This window comes from Anser brachyrhynchus (genome assembly GCF_964034855.1).
Source record: "Anser brachyrhynchus genome assembly, chromosome: 6".
NCBI classification, from domain to species: Eukaryota; Metazoa; Chordata; class Aves; order Anseriformes; family Anatidae; genus Anser; species Anser brachyrhynchus.
Window position 1 is genome coordinate 28267715 of NC_137700.1, and position 23223 is coordinate 28290937.

Consider the following 23223-nt stretch of genomic DNA (forward strand, 5'->3'; position numbering starts at 1 on the left):
CTGCATTTTTAAAATGGAAGACTTAAAACAGATTTAATAACTGACATTTTCCTACTTGAACCAGTAAAATACAGAAGCGCAAACTAAAGTTCACTTCAGCTTAATTGGATACTGAAACTTCCAAACTGGTTTCTGACAGCATCTTAGAGGGAAGCTTTTTTCAGTACCAATGACAGTCACAGTTGCTAGGAGGTTGTTTACCCAATGATGTTTTTGAGAAGAGCTTACACATGGTCAGCATTTTTGTATGCGCTCCAAGTCACCCCAACTGTGGTTCAGAAAAATGCTACTTAAAATGTTTTCAACAAAAATCTTAAGTAGCAAAGACATGTTAACACAGACTTTCCTGAGTTTGTATATATAGATGTGACACATTACATACATGTGTGTAGTGCACACATTATAGCCAAGTCTTTTTGCTAAAAGCAGTCAGGATTCATCAGCCAAGAACTCGATATGCCAAGTATTGAAGTCTGACACAATAGCTGTGTTTTACTTATTTTTAACAGTGCAATAAAATATGTCAGTAGTTTATTATTTGAAAATATTCCTAATTCTACAAATTATTTCCACTTGCAACAAGGAATGTAGTAGCTGTTTCCACAAATGTCAGGTGAAATATGAGGCCAAATAAATTACTAATTTTTTTTTTTGAACTGAAATGCAAAGCTAGTAGTCCTTTATACAACCTTGAAAGAAGAGCTTTACAAAAATCTTTTGCCTTTGCAGGACAGTATGCTGACAGTGTGTAAAGAGCAAATATAATAAGTCCATTTGGAGCTTAAGCTGTACAGAAGTCAATATGCGCTAGTAATTCTCTATGCTGGCTTGTTGGATATTGCACTTTACATCTGGGACACTCAAGAAAACTTTCATCAAGGAGACTTGAATGTTTCTGGGAAGGACTTCTGTCATACACTGTCATCTTCTCTTCAAACGCAGCTTGCAAGTCTCCTTGTGGTTCCACACATCCAGATTCCTGGAGCTTCTGGAAAAGGAGAATCTTTAGTGAGGGACTGGAACATGCATCAGATAGGGTCCCAGTCAAATAGACATAGGGAAAAAGATGTTTAATGGCACACAAATCATGCGTGTTACAGCACTAAGGATTGAATTTTAAAGATGGCTAAAGGCAATTACGCTACTTGCATTAAAAACAGAGCAATATGGACCTGTTGTATAATTTTAACACTGCATTTAAATTAGATTGCAGGTAGCTTTTCCGCAGGCTATTTAAAGCAAGCTTTCCACAATGTCTGATTAAGTATACAAATATGAGTACATCACTTATGTCACTATTTAGTGCACATTCTTATTTTGAAGTAGTTTTCCCTTCATGGGCCACTGAATAAATGCGATTCCTGCCACTTTTAAACTGTAGCTGGTTCATAAGGTATAAGGAAAGAAGCCATGGTGAAAGCTGAGACAACAAGCCTCAGACTCCCATATTATCACTGCTAATACACAGCATTTTAGGCTTCTTACAGCTTTCATATACATCCTAATAAAAAAGCAAAGTTTCTGTACACTAAATATGAAACAGTTGAGCATGGCTCTTAGAAATGTTGGTACTGCATAGAGGTATTTTAAGGATTTTATAATACATTTGTTTTTGGGGGGGGGGGAAGGGTGAAGGAAATAAAGAACAAGGACTGAAACCTTGTTACAACAGGACTCCAAGCTTAATATCAATATTAAACTCATAACAAGTGCAATGATCAAAAATTAAGGTGCATTTATTTTGGAAGTTTAGATTACCTTTGAAATTTCTAAAAATATGCCCATACATGTACCAGGGAATTCAACGTGATGTACAGGTATACCTATATAAAGGAAATTTGTTTCACCTTTGCAACAAACCCTTCCCCAGCCATCTTCCTAGGCACTCACACATGCTATGCCTCCTTAATAATAAATGCCTCAACCCCCTCTTATAGAGGATGCTGCCTGCCTCTGCCTAGCTACCTTCCCAAACTCTTCCATGTTTTTCCTCTTCTCCACCGGACACCATGGACAGTTTCCAAGCAGGAAGAGACAAAGTCACCCAGTTCTTCATTTGGCAGTTAGCCAGCCAGCTTCTGAGCACAGGGAAAAGAGCACTACAGCTTCCCCCTGCTCTGCACGAACTTCAGCTGAACAGCTGCTGCTTCTGGCAGCCAGAAGGTTTTCTAGTGGCCTCTGCTGGCAGCAGCAGCAGCAACTACAATCCTAGCTAGTGGGGCTCTCACAGGGACAAGAACACATGAAGATCATCAGTATCTCAGGATTCATTCGAGAAAGTACTTCCACATTGCATGCATCTAAGACGGAGAACAGTTTGTCAGAGTTAGAAGAATTCTTCTGCTCTGCAACCGGTTAGGAGCTTTTGCATTTATATTCTCTGTAATTAGCACAGCAGCCTCAGACCTGATCTAATGAAGGACACAGGCATCTGATTTCTGTTCTGAATCTCATTTAAATAAATCCAGAACTGCAGTCTTGACAATTCTATTTAGCTATCACCTAACCTTACAAGACCCTGTATCATAGAGTTCCACAGTGTCTTGCTTGATATATAAACCTTTCTTATAAATTTTTTGAATCAGATGGTCAAATCTAGGTGGCTTTCTTTGGGCTTATATAAGTAGCAAACAGACCATTGCCCTCAGTACAAGTATTCTTTTTCATTTTAGGAAGTAGGCAGATCCACTTCTAGTGGCACACCCATCCTATATTGTGGGTGTATAGAATGGGGGTCAGGCAGGAATTCAACTACATTTAAGGGTAGTGCCTTGTCCACTAACAGCAAATTCCAGTAGAAGCATGCTACAGCTTTGTTATTGTGTATGTAGTTTTGTCTGTTGCATATGGTGATACAAATTGCCTACTGAGGACTTGACTATTCTATATCTCCTTCTTTCTATATCTCCTTCTGCAGTACAAGCTGTCTGTGGTGCTGCAGAGAAAATAGCAATAGCTTGTTAGCTACCATAGGGTTCTGCACCTTAGGACTATGTATTTAAGAGCTGTAAACACCTACAGTCAAAATCTGTTGACATTAACTGCACTCTGAAGTGAAGAAGTGTTCATTTATGCAAAATCCCCAAGTTTTCCTGCAAGTTATCCAGTACATACCAAAGGTTCCAGCCGGGTTATTTGCTCCCTGGCCTTGCGCAGTTCCTTAAGGACTTGGTTTAACTGATGCTGCAAGTTCTGGCGGTCTAGCTTTTCATTCTCAAAGTCTGTAGTACATATCTGGATCTGGCAACCCCCCAGAGAAAGTTAAAGAATTAAAGGCAGAATTAAGTGTGTGTGAGGGCCCCTTTATCTATTTGAAGTTTTACTCAGCAATCATATCCTAAAATGGGATAAAATTATTTGTTCCTTTCATTTCAGTAAAGTTCATACGTGCCCAATTAGGAAGGTCCGTAGAGGTGGAGTCAAAGGTAACTTTGGTTAGAGAGCATTTGACCTATCTCAGGTCAGTCCTATTTGACCTATCTCAGTCTTAAACTGAAGATTTTGCATGGAAGAGCGTGTAGTACATGTTCTCAATAAAAATGCCAGTTCCTACTCAGGGATCTTTCTTGTAGCGGTTTGAAAAGAATATGTGAATAACACTACACCCAAGCTTAGCAAGTAAGTGTGATATAACTTTTTCCCCAAGGACATCAGTTAGATCTGTAAGAATGTAGTTGGGAAAAAGATCAGTAACATGAAAGATGTCAATGCAGTTATTTGTATGACTATCAAGAGTATGTTACAGATTTCAGTGAGCTGAATGGTTTTAGGATGTTTCCCATACCTAATTTGAGGCTGTACAGTTTCTATTTATTTGAACAAGCAATTGCATAGAAAGTAGCATCAGGTTTAGATGCAGCCTCTCCCCTATAAAAGGTTAGGGATTTCCTTCAACAAGGGTCAGAATTCTTAGAAGAACTAAGGAATCACCCATAATTTCATATTTATGTCTAACATTACTTTAATATACCACTTATTCTTAAACTTGAGAAGTTAGTCTAGAAAACCTTTCTGCATATAACACAACTTAAGTATCAGATTCTTGAATAATCAACCCAGTATCTGAACATGTAATTGGGTACCTGTTGTTCCAACAAAGCTATCCTAGTATGTTCCTCCTGCTGTTTGAGCAATGATTTACGAAGAAGTTGTACCTACAAGGCAGAAGAACATGTAACAATTTCCACATACAATAGATAATAAACTTGAAACAATTAGTCTAGAGAGGAATGGAGCTAAGTTTTTGTATGCCAGTACCAGCAGAAAACATATGCCTGTTATGCAACAGCCAAGCCCAATTTAAATACTTCCTTGGGGAAAACCCAGGGAAGTGTTATCACTGCACTGAGGGGGAAGAATGTAGGTTATTATAGTTAAACAAAAAAAAAATTTCCCAGTGATTGACAGAACAGAAAAATACACAAAATACATGTTTTGACTAACATACCATGAATTTTTTTTTAAGTTAAGCAATGTATCTTTAAATACAAGTGAGAAAGTTAGAAAATACTCAACAATAATGGATTAAGTAACTGCATAAGCCTCTTTAGAGAGTTAAACTGATGTTCTAGTGTTAACCTAATTTGGTGCCTAGTAAATTATATCCTCTTATTTCAAATTTCAGTTCTATATTGTTTTATGCTATTGACTGCAAACTTCTTTAAGTAGCAGGTGTATCATATTTGGATGACCTGAGGACAGAGCTTCAAGGAGAACTTTCCAGGTTCTCTTCAACCAGTAGGTAATCATGATTTCATATCCAGAAAGTTTTTGTCAACGTGGTGATGCTAACAAGAATATTTTGTTTCAAGATACCACAGTAGTTGTCCACGTAGGAAAGGTGGCAAAGTCCTCATGACTACTCCAAAAAAAGCATCTTTTTTTTAATCCAAACATACAGTATGCACGTTTTCCCTATTTTGAGGGGAAAACTCTTAACCCAAAGGTCATTGGCCTCAGGAAAATGGAAGGAAGAATCAAGAACTACACATACAAATAACAGAACTATTTAACTTGAAGTCATCAAGTTACTCCGTGGGAGACAGGCAAGCCCTGCAAACAATTAGAACCTGATAGAAAAACAGATGGGGTAACAGTGAAACCCAGGCATAATGAACAGCCTGCCTCACATGCAACTACCTGAGTTTTGTGAGAAGTTCCAGAACTCTTATCAGTGGTTTCTACCATAGCTGTCCAGAACAGCGATAAACTTCCCTTCCCTTGCTTATCTGGCCATTTCTTTTTAGTAGTCTGATGTGCTTGCTTAGTTATTATCTGTGACAATATATAGAGGGCCTGTTGCAGCAACACATCTGAATGAAAAAACCTGCTGCATGCTACAACTGTTGGGTGGGGGCACTATCCAGGAACATGGCTACTTATCCAGCAATTATGAAATTACAGCTGACAGCAAATAGCAACATCCCAGTTCAGACCACATGATAAAATGGCCTGTATGAATTTGAATTTTTACTTTTTCTGTTCTCATTCAGCAATAGCCTTGAGGATGAAGCCAGATTAAAGTCAATGATGCATTCTCATTTCCTCTTACACCCCACAAGACTCTTAAGATAAGTGAACTAGAACATTTTTAAACAAGTAAATCTCACAAAACTTTGGATTGTGACCTAAATCAGTATTAAAGAACTCAGTTTTAACCACAAGGACATGAGTATAGATGTACATACAGAGCAGTTACCAGAGCAAGTATGACTTCCCAGCTCTTGAATCTTTGCTAATGATCTTCAATTTCCAAATACATCCACTTACCTGAGATAACAGTTCTTCAGATTTTTCCTTTTCTTCTCTTAGCTGTACTTTAATACTTTCATTTTCTTGTTTTAGTCTCTGCACTTTTTCTCCTTTTATTTTGTTTTCATTTTCTAGAGCCTTCATTTCAACAGCCTGTTGGGACTGCAGTAAGTCATTTAAATTCATTATTTCTTGTTGTGTTTCTTCATACTTCTTTTGGAATTCATGAAGTTCACACCTCAGCTGGGTTATAGTGCGTCTTTCAGTCTCAAGATCACTTTTAGCAGTTAATAACAGCTGGTCATAATATTTTTGCTTTTCTTCTGGTAGATGACCTTAATGAGACAAACAAGGAGACAGTAACATGGGAAAAAAATCACTTAAAAATCAGAGCACCAAATCCTTGATAGCATTTTAAAAAATATTGATAATAAATTGACATTTTAGGCTGTTACACAGCTCAGATTATCACCAAGATGGACTTAAAGCAACTTTCAATACTTCTAAAGGAGAAAAATCTCTCAGGATAGAGGAAAACAGCAACTGTGCTTTCACATACAATACTGTGCTATAGCTACTTCCTTGACTAACAGTTATAGCAATGTTACATCATTTGCCCTGACTACACGAACTGCATGATCCCACAAACAGTTCTTATATAACCTCACGCATTATATTGAGGCACTGAAATAGATGCCTAAAGACTCTAGGTTCTCACTTCCAGATTTAGGCATGTTAGGCAAGGTTCTGGCATTAATCTCACTCCAGAGATACCCTGGGGTTCTGATGGTCTCTGTCATTGCCTAAAGACAGAATATTTGTCTTTTACAGACTGTCTTCAAATTATGTGATCACTTATTTCTAAATTGCAACTAAAGCAAACTAGGATAGGCCTTTTGATCAAAAACCATCTGCTTCTTGGCTAGTGACTATTGCTTAAAACAATGCTCAAGAAGTGGGTGCTTGTTGACCCAAGAAAAGCTTATCAACTCGAAAGAAGAGTCAGTCTGCAAGAATTCAGATGTAATAGAAAGTATACCTAGAACAGGACAAGGAATGCTGTCTTAAAAAGGCTTTGGTGATTTACGGCACTCTGAAGTTCTTGACTTTGGTACTTCTCTTGTTGAAGGCTTCCCTCATGTTCTTCAAAGTGTAATTTACTAGGAAAATTTTCCTGCTTGAATGTTTTCAAGCCAAGGAAAACATAAGCTAAGGCTTAGCTTTTTGTTAACAATACTCCTATATAAGGTAGCAAGGTCTTCAGAGAGATACCAAGGCTTTCCTTGGAAAAGAGTTGTCATATCTACTTTCAATTTGTCAAACTAGATTTTTTTTCATCTTTGATCTCTACTACTGTCTGTTTGAAGAGGAACTTTCATCCTCTTACTCCATGTTTCCTGGCTGCTGTGATGACAAAGCTTTGACTGCAGTAACTGAGTTGCTTTTTCTGGTGAGCTACTTCAATATTCCTCCTTCTAAAATACTAAAACACCGATGTCTAAAACAGCACTAAAGGTTAAGATGATATTTCACTGTTTCCCATAAGGATACCAGCAGCAATACAAAAACCAAGCCACTGGAAACAAGTTATTAAGCAGCAAGTACCTGTGAGCATACTCTTACTCTAGGTGAAGCTAGTTCTATTTAGTGAATTTACCATGTAGACCAGTTGTAGCATATGAAATTAGTTTGATAAGAAAGGGAAGTAAACTTCTGGCTCTTCTGCTTGAGATTATTTTAATTTTATTCCACTTGCTGGTCAAGCATGACTCAAGTCAATCTGAATGCATGGTACTGAGAGTGCGCTAATGAGGAACTGCATCACATAGAAGCAAGCTAGAGATTACCATATCCATATTGCAAACCATTGTTTTGGGTAGGTGCCAAAATCTATCACAGGTTTTCATGCCATGTAAGAACTTCTCAGAGGGATAAAGAACATGCCAGTCTTGAGTCACTTTTATAATATTTATTTTAAAAAGAAACTGATCCACACCTAGCCAGTAAATTCTTAACGCTTCCTTTATGTAGGCTGAGAGTGTACTTTGAAGGATGGTATATACATATATTTACCTCAACACTTGCTGCAAACAGAAAGGTGGCCAATAGACTGTCAAGGCTTTAGAAAAACATTTGGTGAAGCAGATAGGAACAAGAAATATTGATCAAGTAACAGCTAAATAAAGCACAAATTTTTAAGTTTTCCCATTAAGAAAGCAAAATATTGTGAAAAAAGTCAATCATATGCTATAATTCACAGAAAATGTATTCTATAGAAAACTGTGGTTTGAGTTAGTCAAGGAAAAATCAATACCTTCTGTATTTGATTCTTTTGGTTGTTGCTGGCTAACTATTTCTGACCTCTGTTCAAGTTCAAAGATCCTTCCAATCAGTCCCCTGACATATGCTTCACGTTGCTGGTCATACAGTAGCCATTGTTGGTTCTTCTCAAGAGCCTTCATGGAAAGGAACGGAAGAAAAACAGAAAAGCATCTAGGAGTTTATCAGATTTAAGTAGTATTAGTTTTGTTCCTTTAAAAATGTAAATGTTATACATTTGTTTAAAGAAAAGTTAGTTAATTCCTCTGTAAACCGTAGTTATCTTTGTATGATAAAAAAACATCTTGATTTGGGTCATTGAGCATAAGTTAAATTGCAGCAATATTAAATTCTCATTGGCTTATTTGCGGGAATAGGGAAATGACTCAGAACTAAACGCTTTCAAAACTAAACACTTTCATGAAACATGCCCCAGATAATGAAGAATTATCCTTTCATTTTCTGTTTCATCATCAGGATCTATTATTTTGTATATAACTCAAACTGTATAATTACAACTTAAAGTTTCTAAGAACAAGTACATAGATTTTATGTCTCAGTAGATCATAGAATTACTGAGGTTCAAAGGGACCTCAGGAGGCTTATAATCTAACCTTATGCTATCCCAGGCAACGTCAGTTCTGTGGACAGACCATGTTCCTTGGGATTTCTGTTCTCTCAGCAGCCACTATGTTCTGTTCTTCCAAGGACTGTTTTCAACAATTATAGATTTAGATTTGCAATATTATAGAAATGTCATATATATATTCACAATATATATATTCACAAGCCCTTCATTATTTGATGGCTTTCTCAAGAAATAATTTTAGTTACAATATTTTAGCGGAAACATACTCTGAGGTCCCAATCTACCAAAAATATATGGTAATAATTCCTATTCTTTTAGATTTTAATACGTGATTTATCCTTGGTATGTTGTACAGAAAGCTTACATCTTTCAGTTGTTTTTCTACTTCACTAAGATTAGTTGATGATCCAGTGCTGTTTGTTACAGCTTCCTGCAAACAAAGAACAATCAGTTAGCATTGTTTAAAATAGAAGACTGAAACAGTAAAACTAGTTCTATGTAACTATTAAGACTATAAATAATGGAAGTGTAGTTTTACATTTAAAAGATGCATACATCTGACACTTGCATTTAGAGATATTTGTAGTCTGTTTAGAAGGACCTAAGTTATGGAGGAAACCATTTCATGGATTTCTAAAAAATCTACTGGAAAATATGGGACAGATTTAAATTTTGTTTATTCAATAATCCTAAAGCTCAGTTACATTAAAATATTTTCTAAGAATATTTCACTGAACTTCTGTCTTGGGAGAACTGAAAAGTATAGGAGAGCTTTTGATAAATTCAGATATGTAGGGTTTTATTTAAATAAAACAAAGTGTGTTTGTTCTATTTTCATATCCTCAGAATACCAGTTTGACAATAAAGCAGACCTATAGGAGTCACTGGGGGAAGCTAGAGAGCTCAACTTCATTGTGATAACCATAGAATTATAAATATCTGGGAAACCATGCAAGCCTGTCTGGAACCATAAAGACATTGATTACTTTTCCAAGACTTGATCCAAAGTAGAACGCTTAAAGTATGAGTTTCAGAATTCTTTAGACCCACAAAACTAAAGAGCTGGTGAACATTTAAACTTTATTCCTAATATGACATGCTTATTCACTACTCCATAAAAAGCTTTTTGAAGTTACATAGATAAGTCAGAGGGAACTTTAAAGACAAATAACTTTAAAGACAAATGTAGATTACTACCTAAATCCAAGCTATATTTTTCCTCAAAGTTTTCTGTTTTTAGAGCATGATCTAGAACCAGCTTTACAGCTGGAAAAATAGGAGATTTTGCGTGTTGAATACAGTTATTAAAGTTCAGTGCTTTCTAATAGGATTTAGATCCAGGACAACTGCTCAGATACTTACTTCTGTAAATATTAGAACTCTGCATCAGTGAAAACCTTCCCACTTCCTCATAGGCATACAACTGTTGTTTCCACTTCAGCGTATACCTGCTGCTTGTATGCCACCTAGCAGTTTTAAGAAACATTGCTAAACTCTTTTTCAAGTCTCCCAAAACATTCAGTGAAATAGTCAGTGAAGTTTTGTTGTCCTTCACTGATACATCAGTAAAAAATTAAATATAATTTTAATTTAAAAGATATTTTGATAATCAGAATCCAATTTATAACTGTCCATTATATCTTGCTATCTTCAGGCTTCTTTCTGTTTATCACTGTGACAGCAAGGAAGCTATTCTAAAGGTAGAGAAAGAGCCCAATTTCTAATGTCACCAAAAAGAAACCTTGTCTAACAGGTAGGTTATAATTACACTCTTTAATCCTCATATTTTATACCTCAGATTGAAAGAAAGATACACCTCCTTCATATAGCAGACCACTTGGAATTTCTCATATCAGTGCTGGAGACTTTGTACAGATAGCAAGTGGTGGTCTTCATCCTTCAATGCCAGGAAGGATTCCGTAGACTACAGGATTCTTTGCCCTTGTTTGTTTTTTTATGACCTATTATTCTGGCATGCCTCTAAACCTTTCTGCAGAGTCAGAATATTATACTGTATTGCTACTGAAGTTCAACTCTGTACTGTTTAACTACCTGCAGCTTACTCTGCTAAACGCAATAAGGAATGTCCATACGGAAAGCAACCTGATATTCTCGAAATTAAAAGCCTCTTGGCTCACTCATGTTCAGAGATGCATTTCTGATATAGCTGTGGTTTAGAAGAAAAATTCCTGTGGCAATTACTAGAAAGATAAGTCCATTGACAAAGATAGCATAAAAAGATGTTAATTTTCTCTAACAAGGTTCAAAGTCCCTTGAAACTGGAAGTAAGCACATTACATTTGAAGTAGTAATATTTCCCAAGATCCATATTTGTATGACGTTGAATAATGCAGTATTATCAACTAAAGCTGAATTTCTAGAAATTACTCAATTTCATTATATAGTTTGGGTAACTAGCACCATCTATAGGTTAAAACTGGAAAAGACTTAGCTGCACCTCCCATAAAGCAGCAGTTTCCATGTCCCCCTACTGAGGTACTGAATTTCCCGATGAGCATTAGAACAGACAGGGGTGAATAAGCAACTGTAGAAAACTAAATGTGCTTGTAAAAGCAGCCAAGTGCCTGACACCATAGCTATTAAGCATTTTAAATGGAGTCAACAACTTACTATTCCTCTCCTATCTTGTTACATTGAAGCATTTACCACATATTATGCCATGTAAATTGCAGACAGTTTTAACCAAGGAACAAATGATGATTCATAACAGCAGGGAGGAGAGAGAGGTATTGTCATCACTGAGCATGAATTAGGTGATGCGTTTAGTGTTCTTTTAAGGCCGCATCTCTCTTCTACTGCTGCCTTCTCAGTCTGCTTAACCACTGAGCATATGAATTCAAGAAGGGCATATATCTGTTTAAGCAACAGTGGGCCATTGCATGTCATACCACTTGTCATACCTGCATGCATGGCAGCTTGAAGAAGGGACCTTGCAGTACAGAATTCTCTCGGCTGTGTTACCTGAAGCTGTACTCCCTGACTGCTTGTTTAGTGTTCAGTCTAGGTACCTCGTCATGTTGCATGCTGAAATCTTGTATGAAGATTTTTAAGAAGAGTAAAAACTCATCCCATTTTATAACGGACACTGGTGCTTAGCAGATGCAAGTTCGAACCCTAACCTGTAAACAGTTACACTATTTTTCAGTGCTTACCTGGGATGCCTGAGAATTACTGGCTTTGTTTTCAAGCTCAGAACATTTTGCAGTAACAGCAGATAAATTACACTTTAACCTGTTCATTTTTTCTGATAGAGAACTAAGTAACTGTTCTCTCCTTTCTGCTTCCTTTGTTTTTTCTTCTAGTTGACTTCGTAATGAGGAGACTTCACTGTTCTTGTTCTTGGACTTAAGCTTGTCTTTTAGATTTTGGATTTCTTTGTCCTTCTCTCCAAGGAGATGGTTGTGTTTTTGTTTTTCTTTTTCAAGAGAGAATATTTTCTAAATGAAACACAAAGAAGTAGCACAAATGAGTATGTGTCTGCATACAGGAATAGCATTAGTAAGTTTACAACAGCTTAAAATAGTCACTTTGAAAGGTTCTCTTCACCTTTAGTTAGCTTAGAATATTACTTTTTAGTAAGACAGTGCTACAATGATCACCTGAAATATTTCAGATGATGGTAAGACAGTCTACAGCAGATGAAACAAGGAAATAATGCAGAAAACCAAATTTCACAGACTTAGCAGTTTTGTATATGAATGTGAATCACTGCAGTAGACGGACTTGAAAATGCAAGCAGTACAAGAACTAGTTACAAGTAAAAGTTGGTGATCCTTTTCCTCATGTCATATTTTGTAGTTTTTGAGGAGCAAGAGAACTTTCTTGCAAGCTAAGTAGCAATTAGTGAAGTTACAAAAAAGTTATATTCAGGAGAGTAACGCTGTTTGTTTCCTAAATTACCTGTCCTTTTAGTTTCAAAATGTGCTTTACTAGATATTTTCAGTGACTCTTTTAGGTTAGCCTCCAGCATTGTTAATTATTGAATAGCATTAGAACTTATACACCTTGGAGCTCTACCTAAGTTTGTTACAATAGCATTTCTTTTCCATGAGAAAGGTTAAAGTTCAAATCCTGTGCATGGGTATCAAGGCATTAGAAGATGGCAGAGAAACCAGAAGCAGCGTTATTTTACAGGGCCTCATTTAGGGAGCTAAGGACAACACACGGCACTCACTAGAACTAAAACACTGACACCACATACTATTGAAATTGCCATTTCATTTTCTACATGGAAGCCGGTAACCAGATACTAAGCAACCAACGTAAAGCACTCAGGGAACTCCACTACACACAAGAAACACTAAGTAATTGAGCCCCAACACTAAGCCATTGATGGTACTTGGGCTAGCACATAGTGACACTGCAGCACAGACATGTCAAGGTCCACGTTGTGAAAGGAAGTGGCCTATAAACGTTGTGCCTAGCCTGTTACATCCTTTGAAAGCCTCCATTTAAAGCTTAGTTGTCCTAGAAAGCCTGATAGTGTCACATAAGAAGTCTGACTCCTTTCTCTGCAGCCACAGGTTTACCTTTAATGGACCAGGAGGTGTGGAAGCTGCAGTGCCCCAGCTCCTGCTCAGTGGATGCAGTGGAACCACCCGGGGCACCGGTTACCACTTTACTCACCTGCAGCCGAGTGGGAACTTGGGAGCCTGGTTCAAGCAAGCGCTCAGTACTCCCTGGAGCACCCTCACTGCCTGTGAAGGCAGCGCTCTGCGCACAGCGCCCTCAGGGCGGTTCTGCAGGGCCTGATCGCACACCGGGACCTCACGGAGTGACGGGTGCCTGGGCCTCAAGGCTCTGCGTTTCCGTGCCTTGCCAGGTGACTTACAACTGCGTCAACCCAGACACCACTGGAAAACGCCCGAGGACAGACGCGACGGGCGGAGCAAGGCGCCGAGCCAGAGGCAAGCCCTCACCTGCAGCAGGCTGCTTCTCTCGGGGGCTGCCAGCGGGCCCCGCGCGGCGAGAGCCTCCTCCAGAGGCTTCCTCTGCGCCGCGTCGTCCCGCTCGCCCCTCCCGGAGCCGTCGCCGTGCCCGCGGCGCCACCGGCCCGCCAGCAGCTCCCGGCCCGCCCAGGCGCTCATCGCCCGGCGCCGCCGAGAGGAGTTTGAATCCCGCGGCTGCCCCAGCGTCACTTCCGCCCGCACTGCCCGCCCCGCGAAGCCGGAGCTACGGCGTCTCCCGGGGGTTAAAACAGGCGGCGCGGCGAGGGGGGCGTGGCCGCGGGGGCACGTGCTGCTCGTGCCTAGGGGACCGTTAACGGCCGGTGGGTGCGGCTGGGTTCTCCGCGGGGTGAATGAGAGGAGGCATCCTATTGGCTGGCGCGGGCGGCGGAGCAGCCTGGCTGGCCAATGCGGCGGGGCCTTCCTTCTGCCACGCCGCTTGTGCCGCCTCCACCCGCGTGTTCGAGGCGGGTTCGTCCTCGCGCGGCAGCCGTTAACGTTCTGTGGGAGGGGACCGCGGCGGCCTCACAGGGCAGCCAGCCCGACGGGCGGCTCCGGGGCCAGGCGGCGGCTGCAAGCCTAGTGGCGGTACTCTGCCCTTCTCTGCTTCCATGTCCTTGTCCTCGTCCTCCTCCTCCATTCGTGGGCACGTTGCCTTCGGATTCCTCCTCCTTCCCTTGACGCTCTCCCTGTCCCTTTAGCTGTCTAAAATCTGATCGCCAGTGGGCTTTGCTTCGAAGATGATAAGCTGAGGGCGGCTCTCATGGGGCCCCTGGTAAAATGTTGCCCTGTGTCTGTGGGTGGTTCATTGTGCTCTGTCTTGCTGGCTCCATCTTCCTCTCTCGTCTCTGCTTGAAATAGGCTTTGTGGAAGTGGTGGGAACCGCTTCTGTTTTACAGCTGGCTCACCGCTGAGAGAAGCTACAGTGTTGGCGACTGGGCAGCTCAATGCAGAGAGCTCTTGTTCATGCCATGTAAGTTTCACCAAGTTTCATCGTAGTGCAACCCTAACACAAGCACATGCAGTAAGTACATGTTTCAGATACACAGGCTCTTACCTCCTCTTATTATTTTGCTTTTTTTTTTTTGTATCTTTTTAACTTACGAATATGTATTCTAGTCGTTTCTTAAGAGATCTACTAAACACACCGAGTTAAATGCGGCACCTGCAGCAGATTAAAACCTGGCTGTTCCAGAGCGCAGCTGAAGGGGGAGCTTTTAGCCTGTTCTTGCAGACACGGCTGTTTTCTGATTACAGGCGGACACGGGGGCAGGCTAAAAACATTTACAAATGATGTTCTAAGAATGAAGAGGAAAAACGCGTAAGCGTTTCAAGGTCATGAAATTTAATGCCTCGGTGTTGCAAGAGACAGCTGTGGGTGTATCTTGACTACTGGAGTCGTGCTTCTTGTGTTGCATAAGCTTATTCTTGCCTCGGAAATTTACGAGATATTTGTCACCCAGTGTAGGAATCAAAGCAACAAAAGAAATCTGCAGTTTTTATACCGTGCCCTTTCTGTTACTGGATCTCACCAGTCAGAGCCCCTTTGTGCAACAGCACAGTACTTGGTGTCAATTTACAGGCACTTTTTTCATAGCCTTCAGGAGCTAGTCCGTCATAGATCCACCCATAGACTTTCTTTACTGTGGGTGAGCAATTCCCTGCCTCCTCTTCCTGCTAGCAGTTCAGTCCAGAGACTATGGAGTTTGCAACTTAGACTTCCTTCAGTTTCTTTGGTAACAATTGACATTTAGGCAAGGCTGGAAACAATGCTTCGGGTGATTGTGGAATCTGCTACAAATATCCCGAAAACCAAGTTTGGGAAACCAGATCCTATTGTTTCTGTTATTTTTAAAGGTAAGGAAAACTGTCATAAACGTACTTGGGAAGGGAGGTTTTTGTAAGGATAATGTTCTGTGTAAGAATTTGAAAATCTCTGAAAACGTTTTCATGAAGTTACAGCTGATGTAATGTCAGGGAAGACTTCTTAATTGCAGAGACTGGAGTTACCTGAATGGGGTTTGAACTGGGTGGAGTGCCTTGTTTTTTTTCTGGCCTGCAGCGGTTCTTTTGCAAGATCCAGATTTTATGAGCTTTTACAAAGGATTAGCCCTTTGCTTTAAAAACCTCAGCTATGCTGTATAGATAAATATGTTTTCTTTTTTTTTTTTAAATTACCTTGTTCCTTGTTGATCTGAAAAATCAATCCTCTGTCTTATTACTTTTCCCAGCCACTGCTCACTAACAGCAATTTACCTTTGATTTGACTGGTTTATTGCTGTATTACCATCATGTTGAAAAACAGTAGTACAATTACTGAAGATCTTAGGGTTATTTTTTTTTTTTACAATCTGGTTTGCACTTTATTTTTTTCCCTTTTAAGACAATTTAAAGATTAAGGGGGGATACACTTTGAGCTTTTAATTGTTACGTGCATCTGGGAGAGGGAGAAAATGATATAATTAGCATTTATAAGTAATATGTAAAGATAATGATATTTTGCTGTATGTTTTACCTGTTGCCATTGTTTTCTCTCATGTGTAGACTAAAAGAATTTCAATTCAGGTATTGGTTTATCTTAAAGGTGCAGAAACATCCAAGCAATTTTGGATCATGTAATACATTAAACAGAACTATGACAAATTTATCTTAATTCCTGGGGACTTAGTTTCCTAACTGTGCACTGAAATGGCAATGGTGTTTCTTACAGTATGAAAGTGCATTGCAAGGGTTTACCACCTTCAGAAGCCAAGTATGAAATCATGACATTTTGCTGGAGGCTGGAAGAGGAAGAGGCAGTGGTTATCCAATTTCTTAACTTCCAAAATAATTTCAGATACTTTACTTCAGAAAAAGATGTGGTATCATTCCATTTCCTTTTTATTTTTTTCCCTCCTTTTTCAGGGAGGGCAAGTGGCTGAGCCTGTCTCAGGAGCTTCTGGGCTTCCCAATTCTTAAATATGATTTCATTTGCCCTGCAAAAATTGCCATTAAAAATCGGTGTACTGTAATTGCTCTGTCTTGCTCCATTTGTTGCTGCTGTATCATAAGCATTCATATTTTCTTTTAAGTTTCTTGTCTTTTTTTTTCCTTTCCTGTCTCACTTTTGCCTTTTCTGTGTCACCTCTATTTCCTGTAGTTTTATGCTCTAGAGTTGCCTTATGCCATCTCTTTTCTTTATGCCTCAAGCATCTGTTTAATTCCTGCCTATAATCTTTTGCTTCTACTGTGTGCTCTAATACAAGTCATTTTTACCCAGGAAGCATAATTTACAGATTTTATTTATTTATGTATTGCTGGATTTCTCAGTCCTGCAGTTACCCTGGCATAGGAATTTTGCATCAGACGTTTTATCTTTTATGTTCTACAACTGGCATTGTTAGTGTTTATAAACATGGTTAACTATTTTCTTAAACGCAACTTCATAATTTTGACAGATTTCCAATTAAAATATGTAATTTATCATTACACCTGCCACTTCTTTTTATGTCATTATACTACTTAGCAAAGGTCAGGTTTTTTGCCTACTGTAGAGAGTTGTTTGAAGGGAGCAGAAAGCATCAGGCTTGTAGCTGCTGCTGGGGAGCCCTGTTTTAATTTGTAGTTGAAGTTGCCGGTTGACAAGTGCAAGGGAGTGGGCCTCATGTCTGAAATACATCGAACTTCTGGCTGGCTGTTTTTAGAGGTGTTTTACCTGCAGCCAGTTCCCCCTCACCCGGTAGTGTGTGGAGATGGAAAACCGGCCTTAGTTCTGGGAAGGTGTGCGTCAAAGGGCAGAGGTCCTTAGCTGTAGTCCGTACCCATCATGGCTCCTGGGTAGGACATAAAAAAAAAACACCACTGGGCATTTATTTCCCAGACTGGGAAGAAACTCAGAAGCCAAAGTCAGCCCTGCAGTACATTTTTATGTTCTTGGTTGACTCAATGCTGTGGAGTACTCTTGGAGAAGTATCAGAGTACAGTACTCTGATTGTCTGAGAGAAGTTCACATTTTGTTCTGGAAGTTCACATTTTGTTAAATGGTGTTTTCTTCTTCAGCTTTTCAAAATTGAGCTTACATAGCCTCCCCTGATGTCAAGGTTAAGTAATCTTAAGACTTCAATGAAAATACTAAGTATCTCTCAGGATTAGATCTTCACAGCCATATCATGAAAAAGGCCATGAACCTACAAATATTAGTATGTAAGTGACCCTGAAAACACTTTATATGCTAACATGCATATGTTAGTATAGTTTTATTTATGTATAGAACAGACTTCATCAATACTTGTGGAGCTAAGCTCATTATAGACTATCTACAGTCAGCACAATGTAATGCTAAGTACATATTAAGAGGAAATAGGCAGTCATTTCCATTTGGATGCTTTATTTACAATAGAGGCTTTTTGTGCAAGCATTTGACATTTTTAACACACTTCTCTCCAGTCCAGTGGATTGGAACGTTTCATTTATTTACCTTAAGAACAACTCATTGTTCAAACAGAGCTACACCCTTGAGAGCAAACTAGTATTGCCATCTGAAACTCAGTGCTGTTACTGCAGAATTCTGAGTTTGTCATCACTTTATGTGAGATAAAAGTATTCATCAAATTAATAAGGAAAAAGTGCTGCTATTTGCTAAAGTGGCACGAAGTGATAATGATTAATCCAGTTAGATATACCAAACTGGAGAAAAATTAATGTAAGATTAATGTCTTTAGATGCAAAAAATGATATAATTGCTTATATGTGCAGTCAGGAGACACTGACATGAAACAGCATTCAGTTTTATTGGGTCAACATGAACACAATGTCTTGTTCCATTAGTTTTAAATCTAAGTGCTTTCCAGCAGGCCTGCAGCAATATGTTAGTTCATATTTCAGTGTGTGAAAGAAAGGACTGTTAGAATGTAATTGTTCACAAAAACATATTTTTTGCTTTGCAGAGATTTCGATTACCCTAACTTGCATTTCCTGGTTTTTGGAGGTCTCCATGTTTCCTCCTGCAGTTGCTAAAACCATGCAATCTTAATACTTCATTAATAACACTTCTGTGGAAAACTTATTGTACTAGAACGTGATACTCTTTTGAATTTCAGATTTAGGACTGTTCTAGCAGATAATGTTTGCTTCTGCTATTCCTCACCTGCTGAAATTGATAAAAAATAATATTTAAAATAGGAGAGTAAATTTAAGATTTAACCATTGGTTGTAGTATGTAATTACCTTTGTAATGATGGAACAGTTCTTAAACAGATCACCTCTGAATTACTTTTTTTGCTGCCATCTCATTGACTATCACAAAGTTCTTCTTATGTTGAAATATTTTCAGTGGAGACTATTGAACAACCCACGGTAGTGTGATGCCTCCATCAAGATAAAGCAAAGAAAGATTTATTTTACGGTATGGAGGTTATCACAGTTGTTTAATGAAACAGATGTGTAGAGTGTCCTACCTGTACCCATTATCATTTTGTACTTATTTCTTGGTAGGGCCAAACTAAAAATAATGACTGGCCCTGTCTTAAATTTATTGCGATTTGGTTTACGGTCTTGGCTACTGTACGTGGGCTCATTACCAGTAGAAAGGGACAGCCCGAGGACCTAAAGTTTAATGTTAGCCCCTGGGAAAATTGGGCAGTCCATCTTATCCTGCGTGGCAAAGAAATGTTTAGCAAGGTACCTTTGGAGGGAAGAAGAAGGCACTTGCGAACAATTTAAAAAGCTCATAATAATAATAATAATAATTAGAAGAATGATTAAAGTATAATAAATAGAAAGGTGGCAAAGAAAGAAAAAAAGAAAGAGGAGAAAACGTGCAAAAAATGTGCTTAAGAAATATGAATGCTACACTCAGACTGACTAAAGTTACAGCTCAATACCAATGTAAGCCCTGCTTCCCAGTGCTTTTCATCCAACTTTCATGCAAACAAGCAACACGAAATGGTTTTCCTTGGTATAGTCTAGAATACGCATACTCTCAGTGGAATCATAAATCTTATTCTCTTGTGTTTATGAAAATTGATAGTCCACAGTGTGAAAATTTTATTCCTTGTCAAGAATTATCTTGACTGCTGTTAAAGCCAGGGCTTTCCGTACATTACAGTTACATCTGAGCTTAGGCGGGGATCATAGGACTTTTATTCACAAGTTCTCTCAGGATCAGGTCTGTGATTCATTGTCTCCATTACAAACAGCTGCAACTGTTCCTTTTTCCAAGAGCATTGAGAACATCTTTTCTCTGACTGTCAGCTCCTATTTGTGGGATGACTTGGAGTACCGAGTCCAAACCCCAGATGTTCAGGTTATTCAGTTTTAAGAGTGCTTTAACTTCTAGTAGGTAACTTTCATTTATGTGAAGTTGGATTTCCCTTACTGGCATGATAATTACTTTTTTGTTCCGCAAAATGCGAGTCTGAAGCATGGTAGGTTATGAATGCTCTTTCCTTTGTGGTATGATGTGAGTCAATATCCTGAACAAATTGTAGACAATTCCTGTTACATAAATGTGAGTCAGTTCTCACCATTTGCATTCTGGGCTGACTTTTTTTGTACATACCACTCTCATCCAACAGAAAGAGTCACCACAGTCTCCTGCTTGAATAGTGTGTATGAAATGACATTGCCCATGTGGCATATCTTTACTCTTGCTTCCCAGGCTTTTACAAAGTTTTCCTGGCAAAGTATAGCCATAACTTGCAAGTAATAAAAATGTTACCACAATTACTGTACTCCTTAAACTCAGCTAGCATACTAACTTTACTTAGATGTACTCATTTGTTGTCATTAATATATGACATTTCTGTTCAGAGATCTGCTTGTTTGCTGGTGTTTGGTGCTCCCAAGTGTTCTGTAAAGACGTTTTCCATTGGAGCTGTATGTGTATAATACAACTAAAAAATGTGTTACCTGCTTTGTACCCGTTGTAACAACAGAATTGTGTTTGGCTTGTTTTTAGGTGAGAAGGACCTGCAAATGGCCTCTGCAGCACTTAGGTTGTATTGTCCTTCTCAGGAGAAGGAGCTTGAATAGAAATGTCACTCTCTAAGTAGTTTACAATCCCACCCTCCTCTGTCATTTGTAGGTTGACCAAATGCAAGTTTTAGCATGGAAGTATGGAAAAATTGTAACTTTTAGGCTACAGTAAAAGATAGTAAAGTGATACATTTACATGACCTCTGGAAGCTTTTTTTTTTTTTCTTTTGCCTTTCCTTTATTTTTGCTAATATTGCTCATTTAAAGCAGAAAGTGTTGGCATTGTAATACATTCTGAAGATTTTTTTTAAGTGATACTATTTCAGAGTTATGCCCTTACAAATATTGTGTAACACTGATACAGAAAATGTGTAGCATGTTTTCTTTGCTAATTAAGCTCCATCCCTTTGAGTTTACTGTTCAGTTGGATGTCTCCAGGCCTTTTAAGTTTGTGTTTTTAAATCAGTACTGAAGTTGTAGTCAAAGTTCACAAAAGGTTGAGGTACCTAGACAATTTTTCTTTATGGGAGTACATCTAGCTGTGCTTTAACAAAACAGAATAAAAAGCCCCTCAAACAACCTCAACAACCTCTCAAATTGCCCAGGGAACTTTTTGACTGTAAAATGTGCAGGTACTGGAAGAGGCAAAAAGAATTGGAAAGTTTGGTTTAAAGCTCAAGCTTCCTTCTGAAAAATGAAAGGAAGAATTCTGGTACTTGCAATGCTTTAGTGAAAGCAAATCATAATGCTTTATTTGTATTTACAGATGAAAAAAAGAAAACAAAGAAAATTGACAGTGAACTCAATCCTGTTTGGAATGAGGTAATTTTTATTTTAATTAATTCTTGATCTTTTATAATACAAATGTTTGTAAAATTTGTAAGTCAATTTCTACAGTTATGAATATAAGAAACAGGAGATAGTGATGTGTGTTCTTACAAGGTATTAGCAAATACAGATGAGTGGATTTATCTTGGGCCATGTATTACTTGCCTTTTTTTTTTTTGCCTCCTCCCCTCTCCCCCAGCCATTTAGTCATATATATGGGTACATAGTTGGATCCTTTAATGTATGCTAAGAAAAAAAGTCACAATATTAGAATGAATTATGAATTGAATATCCTTGTAGTTTATGTGTAGGGCTGCTCCTATGTTGCATCTTCAATAATATTTTTCTTGGGGAAAATATTTTCTTAGTATGTTTTTTACAGCCAGAAGTGAAAGTTAAAGATTATTCTCGCATGTTATAGATAGAACTTCAAAGAAGGGAAACCTACAAATACTTGTCTAATTTAACAACAACTGACTTGAAGCAATTTTGAAGGGGAATTGTATCAGATACTGTGAATGAAAATACTTATGTTAGTATGAGGAAGTGGAACTGCAAAAGAAATAATAGCTCAGTATTGAACAATTGAGCTATTTTTCTGTTATTGTTAATAGTAACTAGCAGCTCAAGAATGTGCTGTGAGCATGTTCCAAGACTTTTAATTTTGCTTTTGCAAACTTATCTGATCTGTTCTAATTAAATGCAAAATTTATTTCTGAATAGTTTTATTGTATATGCTACCCCATTGTTAATTAATTTCTGTGTAACTTATGATTTTGTTTTTCACCTTTTTTTTATTCAGATTCTTGAATTTGACTTGAAAGGAATTGCTCTGGATAATTCATCTTCCCTGACAATTATTGTGAAGGATTTCGAAACAATTGGACAAAACAAGTATGTTCTTTTTTTGCAATATCAAACACAACTTTCACTGCATAAGTCCAGGGAGAAAGTAGAACTGATAGTTGCTGGAGAGAAATGATGAATACAATTAAATGTTTTCTGATGTAGTAACTACTTGTAGCCAATAAGCCAGCAAGTTTCCCATCCTTCACCAGTTTGACTGGTAATGTGAAGGAAAGTGCCAGGTATCCTTTTAGACAATTTCAGAAATGCTAGAGCTAAATCCATGGTGTTTAAGGCAGAATTTGAATAAAATTTAGATCTCTACAGCTATTACTGTCATTTGAAAAGCTGCCGTGATTCAGTTGGTGCTTCCTTGTAATTAGGGTTCTTGTGTAACTAGATTTGTCACTCCAGATACCTGGAATATGTTGTCATCCTGCATAACTGTGTACTGCAGTACCCAAGACTACTATAGTTTTAAAATGTCAAAAAATAGCCCTGAAGAGCTCTAACTAGGCATTCTCAGAGAGTGGCTAACACAAACCCCACAAAATCACAAAATGCAGTTAAGGCTCATAGCCTCTAGGTGAGATTTTTAAAGATATATTTTACAACACTTATTAAAGTCTTGTCAAAGAAAAGTGGAAGCCTAAGTTCATTTTCCTACCTTGTCTGAAGGGATTAGGATTGAAGTGCTAGATTTAAGTCTCCTGGGAGAGTGACTTAATTATCAAGATTAATATGTTGGATGAAATACAAAAATTGTCTTGGTAATGAAATCCATGTTCTTGTTCTTTTGAATGTCGTAGCCAGTGGGGTCCTGTTCTTATTGTAATCTTCCTGACTCAGTGAATGTTAGTTCTCTAGACAGTCAGTAAAAGACTTGAACTTGAAAACAAGAGTACCTTTCCCAAGATCAACTTGTAGAACTCTATTCAATGTGAGGGTAAATTCGCTCACACTGAGCAA

At 38.4% G+C, this 23223-nt stretch overlaps 2 protein-coding genes across 13 annotated transcripts in view; one reads left to right on the forward strand and one right to left on the reverse strand.

Annotated features, from left to right (window-relative positions):
- Positions 1–515: 515 nt before the first annotated feature.
- CEP55 (centrosomal protein 55) lies at positions 516–14141 on the reverse strand. Its single transcript, XM_080598670.1, has 8 exons — positions 13600–14141; positions 11833–12117; positions 9024–9089; positions 8066–8207; positions 5770–6086; positions 4083–4154; positions 3115–3240; positions 516–988 (listed from the first exon to the last, which is right to left on the reverse strand). Exons 1-8 carry the CDS (start codon positions 13765–13767, stop codon positions 782–784), a joined length of 1383 nt encoding a protein of 460 aa, XP_080454796.1. The 5' UTR covers positions 13768–14141; the 3' UTR covers positions 516–781.
- MYOF (myoferlin) overlaps positions 14035–23223 on the forward strand; it is a gene marked incomplete at its 5' end in the record, with an annotated part of 70807 nt that continues 61618 nt past the window's right edge. For 7 of the 12 annotated variants that reach the window (XM_080598665.1, XM_080598668.1, XM_080598659.1 and 4 more), the window contains 3 exons: positions 14910–15483; positions 21347–21402; positions 22211–22302. In XM_080598665.1, the coding sequence (XP_080454791.1) occupies positions 15396–15483; positions 21347–21402; positions 22211–22302 (236 nt within the window). Of the gene's footprint in view, positions 14215–14487; positions 14600–14908; positions 15484–21346; positions 21403–22210; positions 22303–23223 lie in introns of those variants that run through there. The other 5 variants (XM_080598658.1, XM_080598662.1, XM_080598663.1 and 2 more) reach the window with 2 other exon arrangements.

What these genes read in the sequence shown, in the direction of transcription:
- CEP55 (XM_080598670.1), bottom strand. Translation starts at nt 13,767, where the DNA reads ATGAGCGCCTGGGCGGGCCGGGAGCTGCTGGCGGGCCGGTGGCGCCGC. An exon ending in AGAGAAGCAGCCTGCTGCAG is followed by an intron (nt 12,118 to 13,599) that starts GTGAGGGCTTGC and finishes TGTTTCATTTAG; the next exon opens with AAAATATTCTCTCTTGAAAA. An exon ending in TAGAAAAACAACTGAAAGAT is followed by an intron (nt 8,208 to 9,023) that starts GTAAGCTTTCTG and finishes CTTTCCATGAAG; the next exon opens with GCTCTTGAGAAGAACCAACA.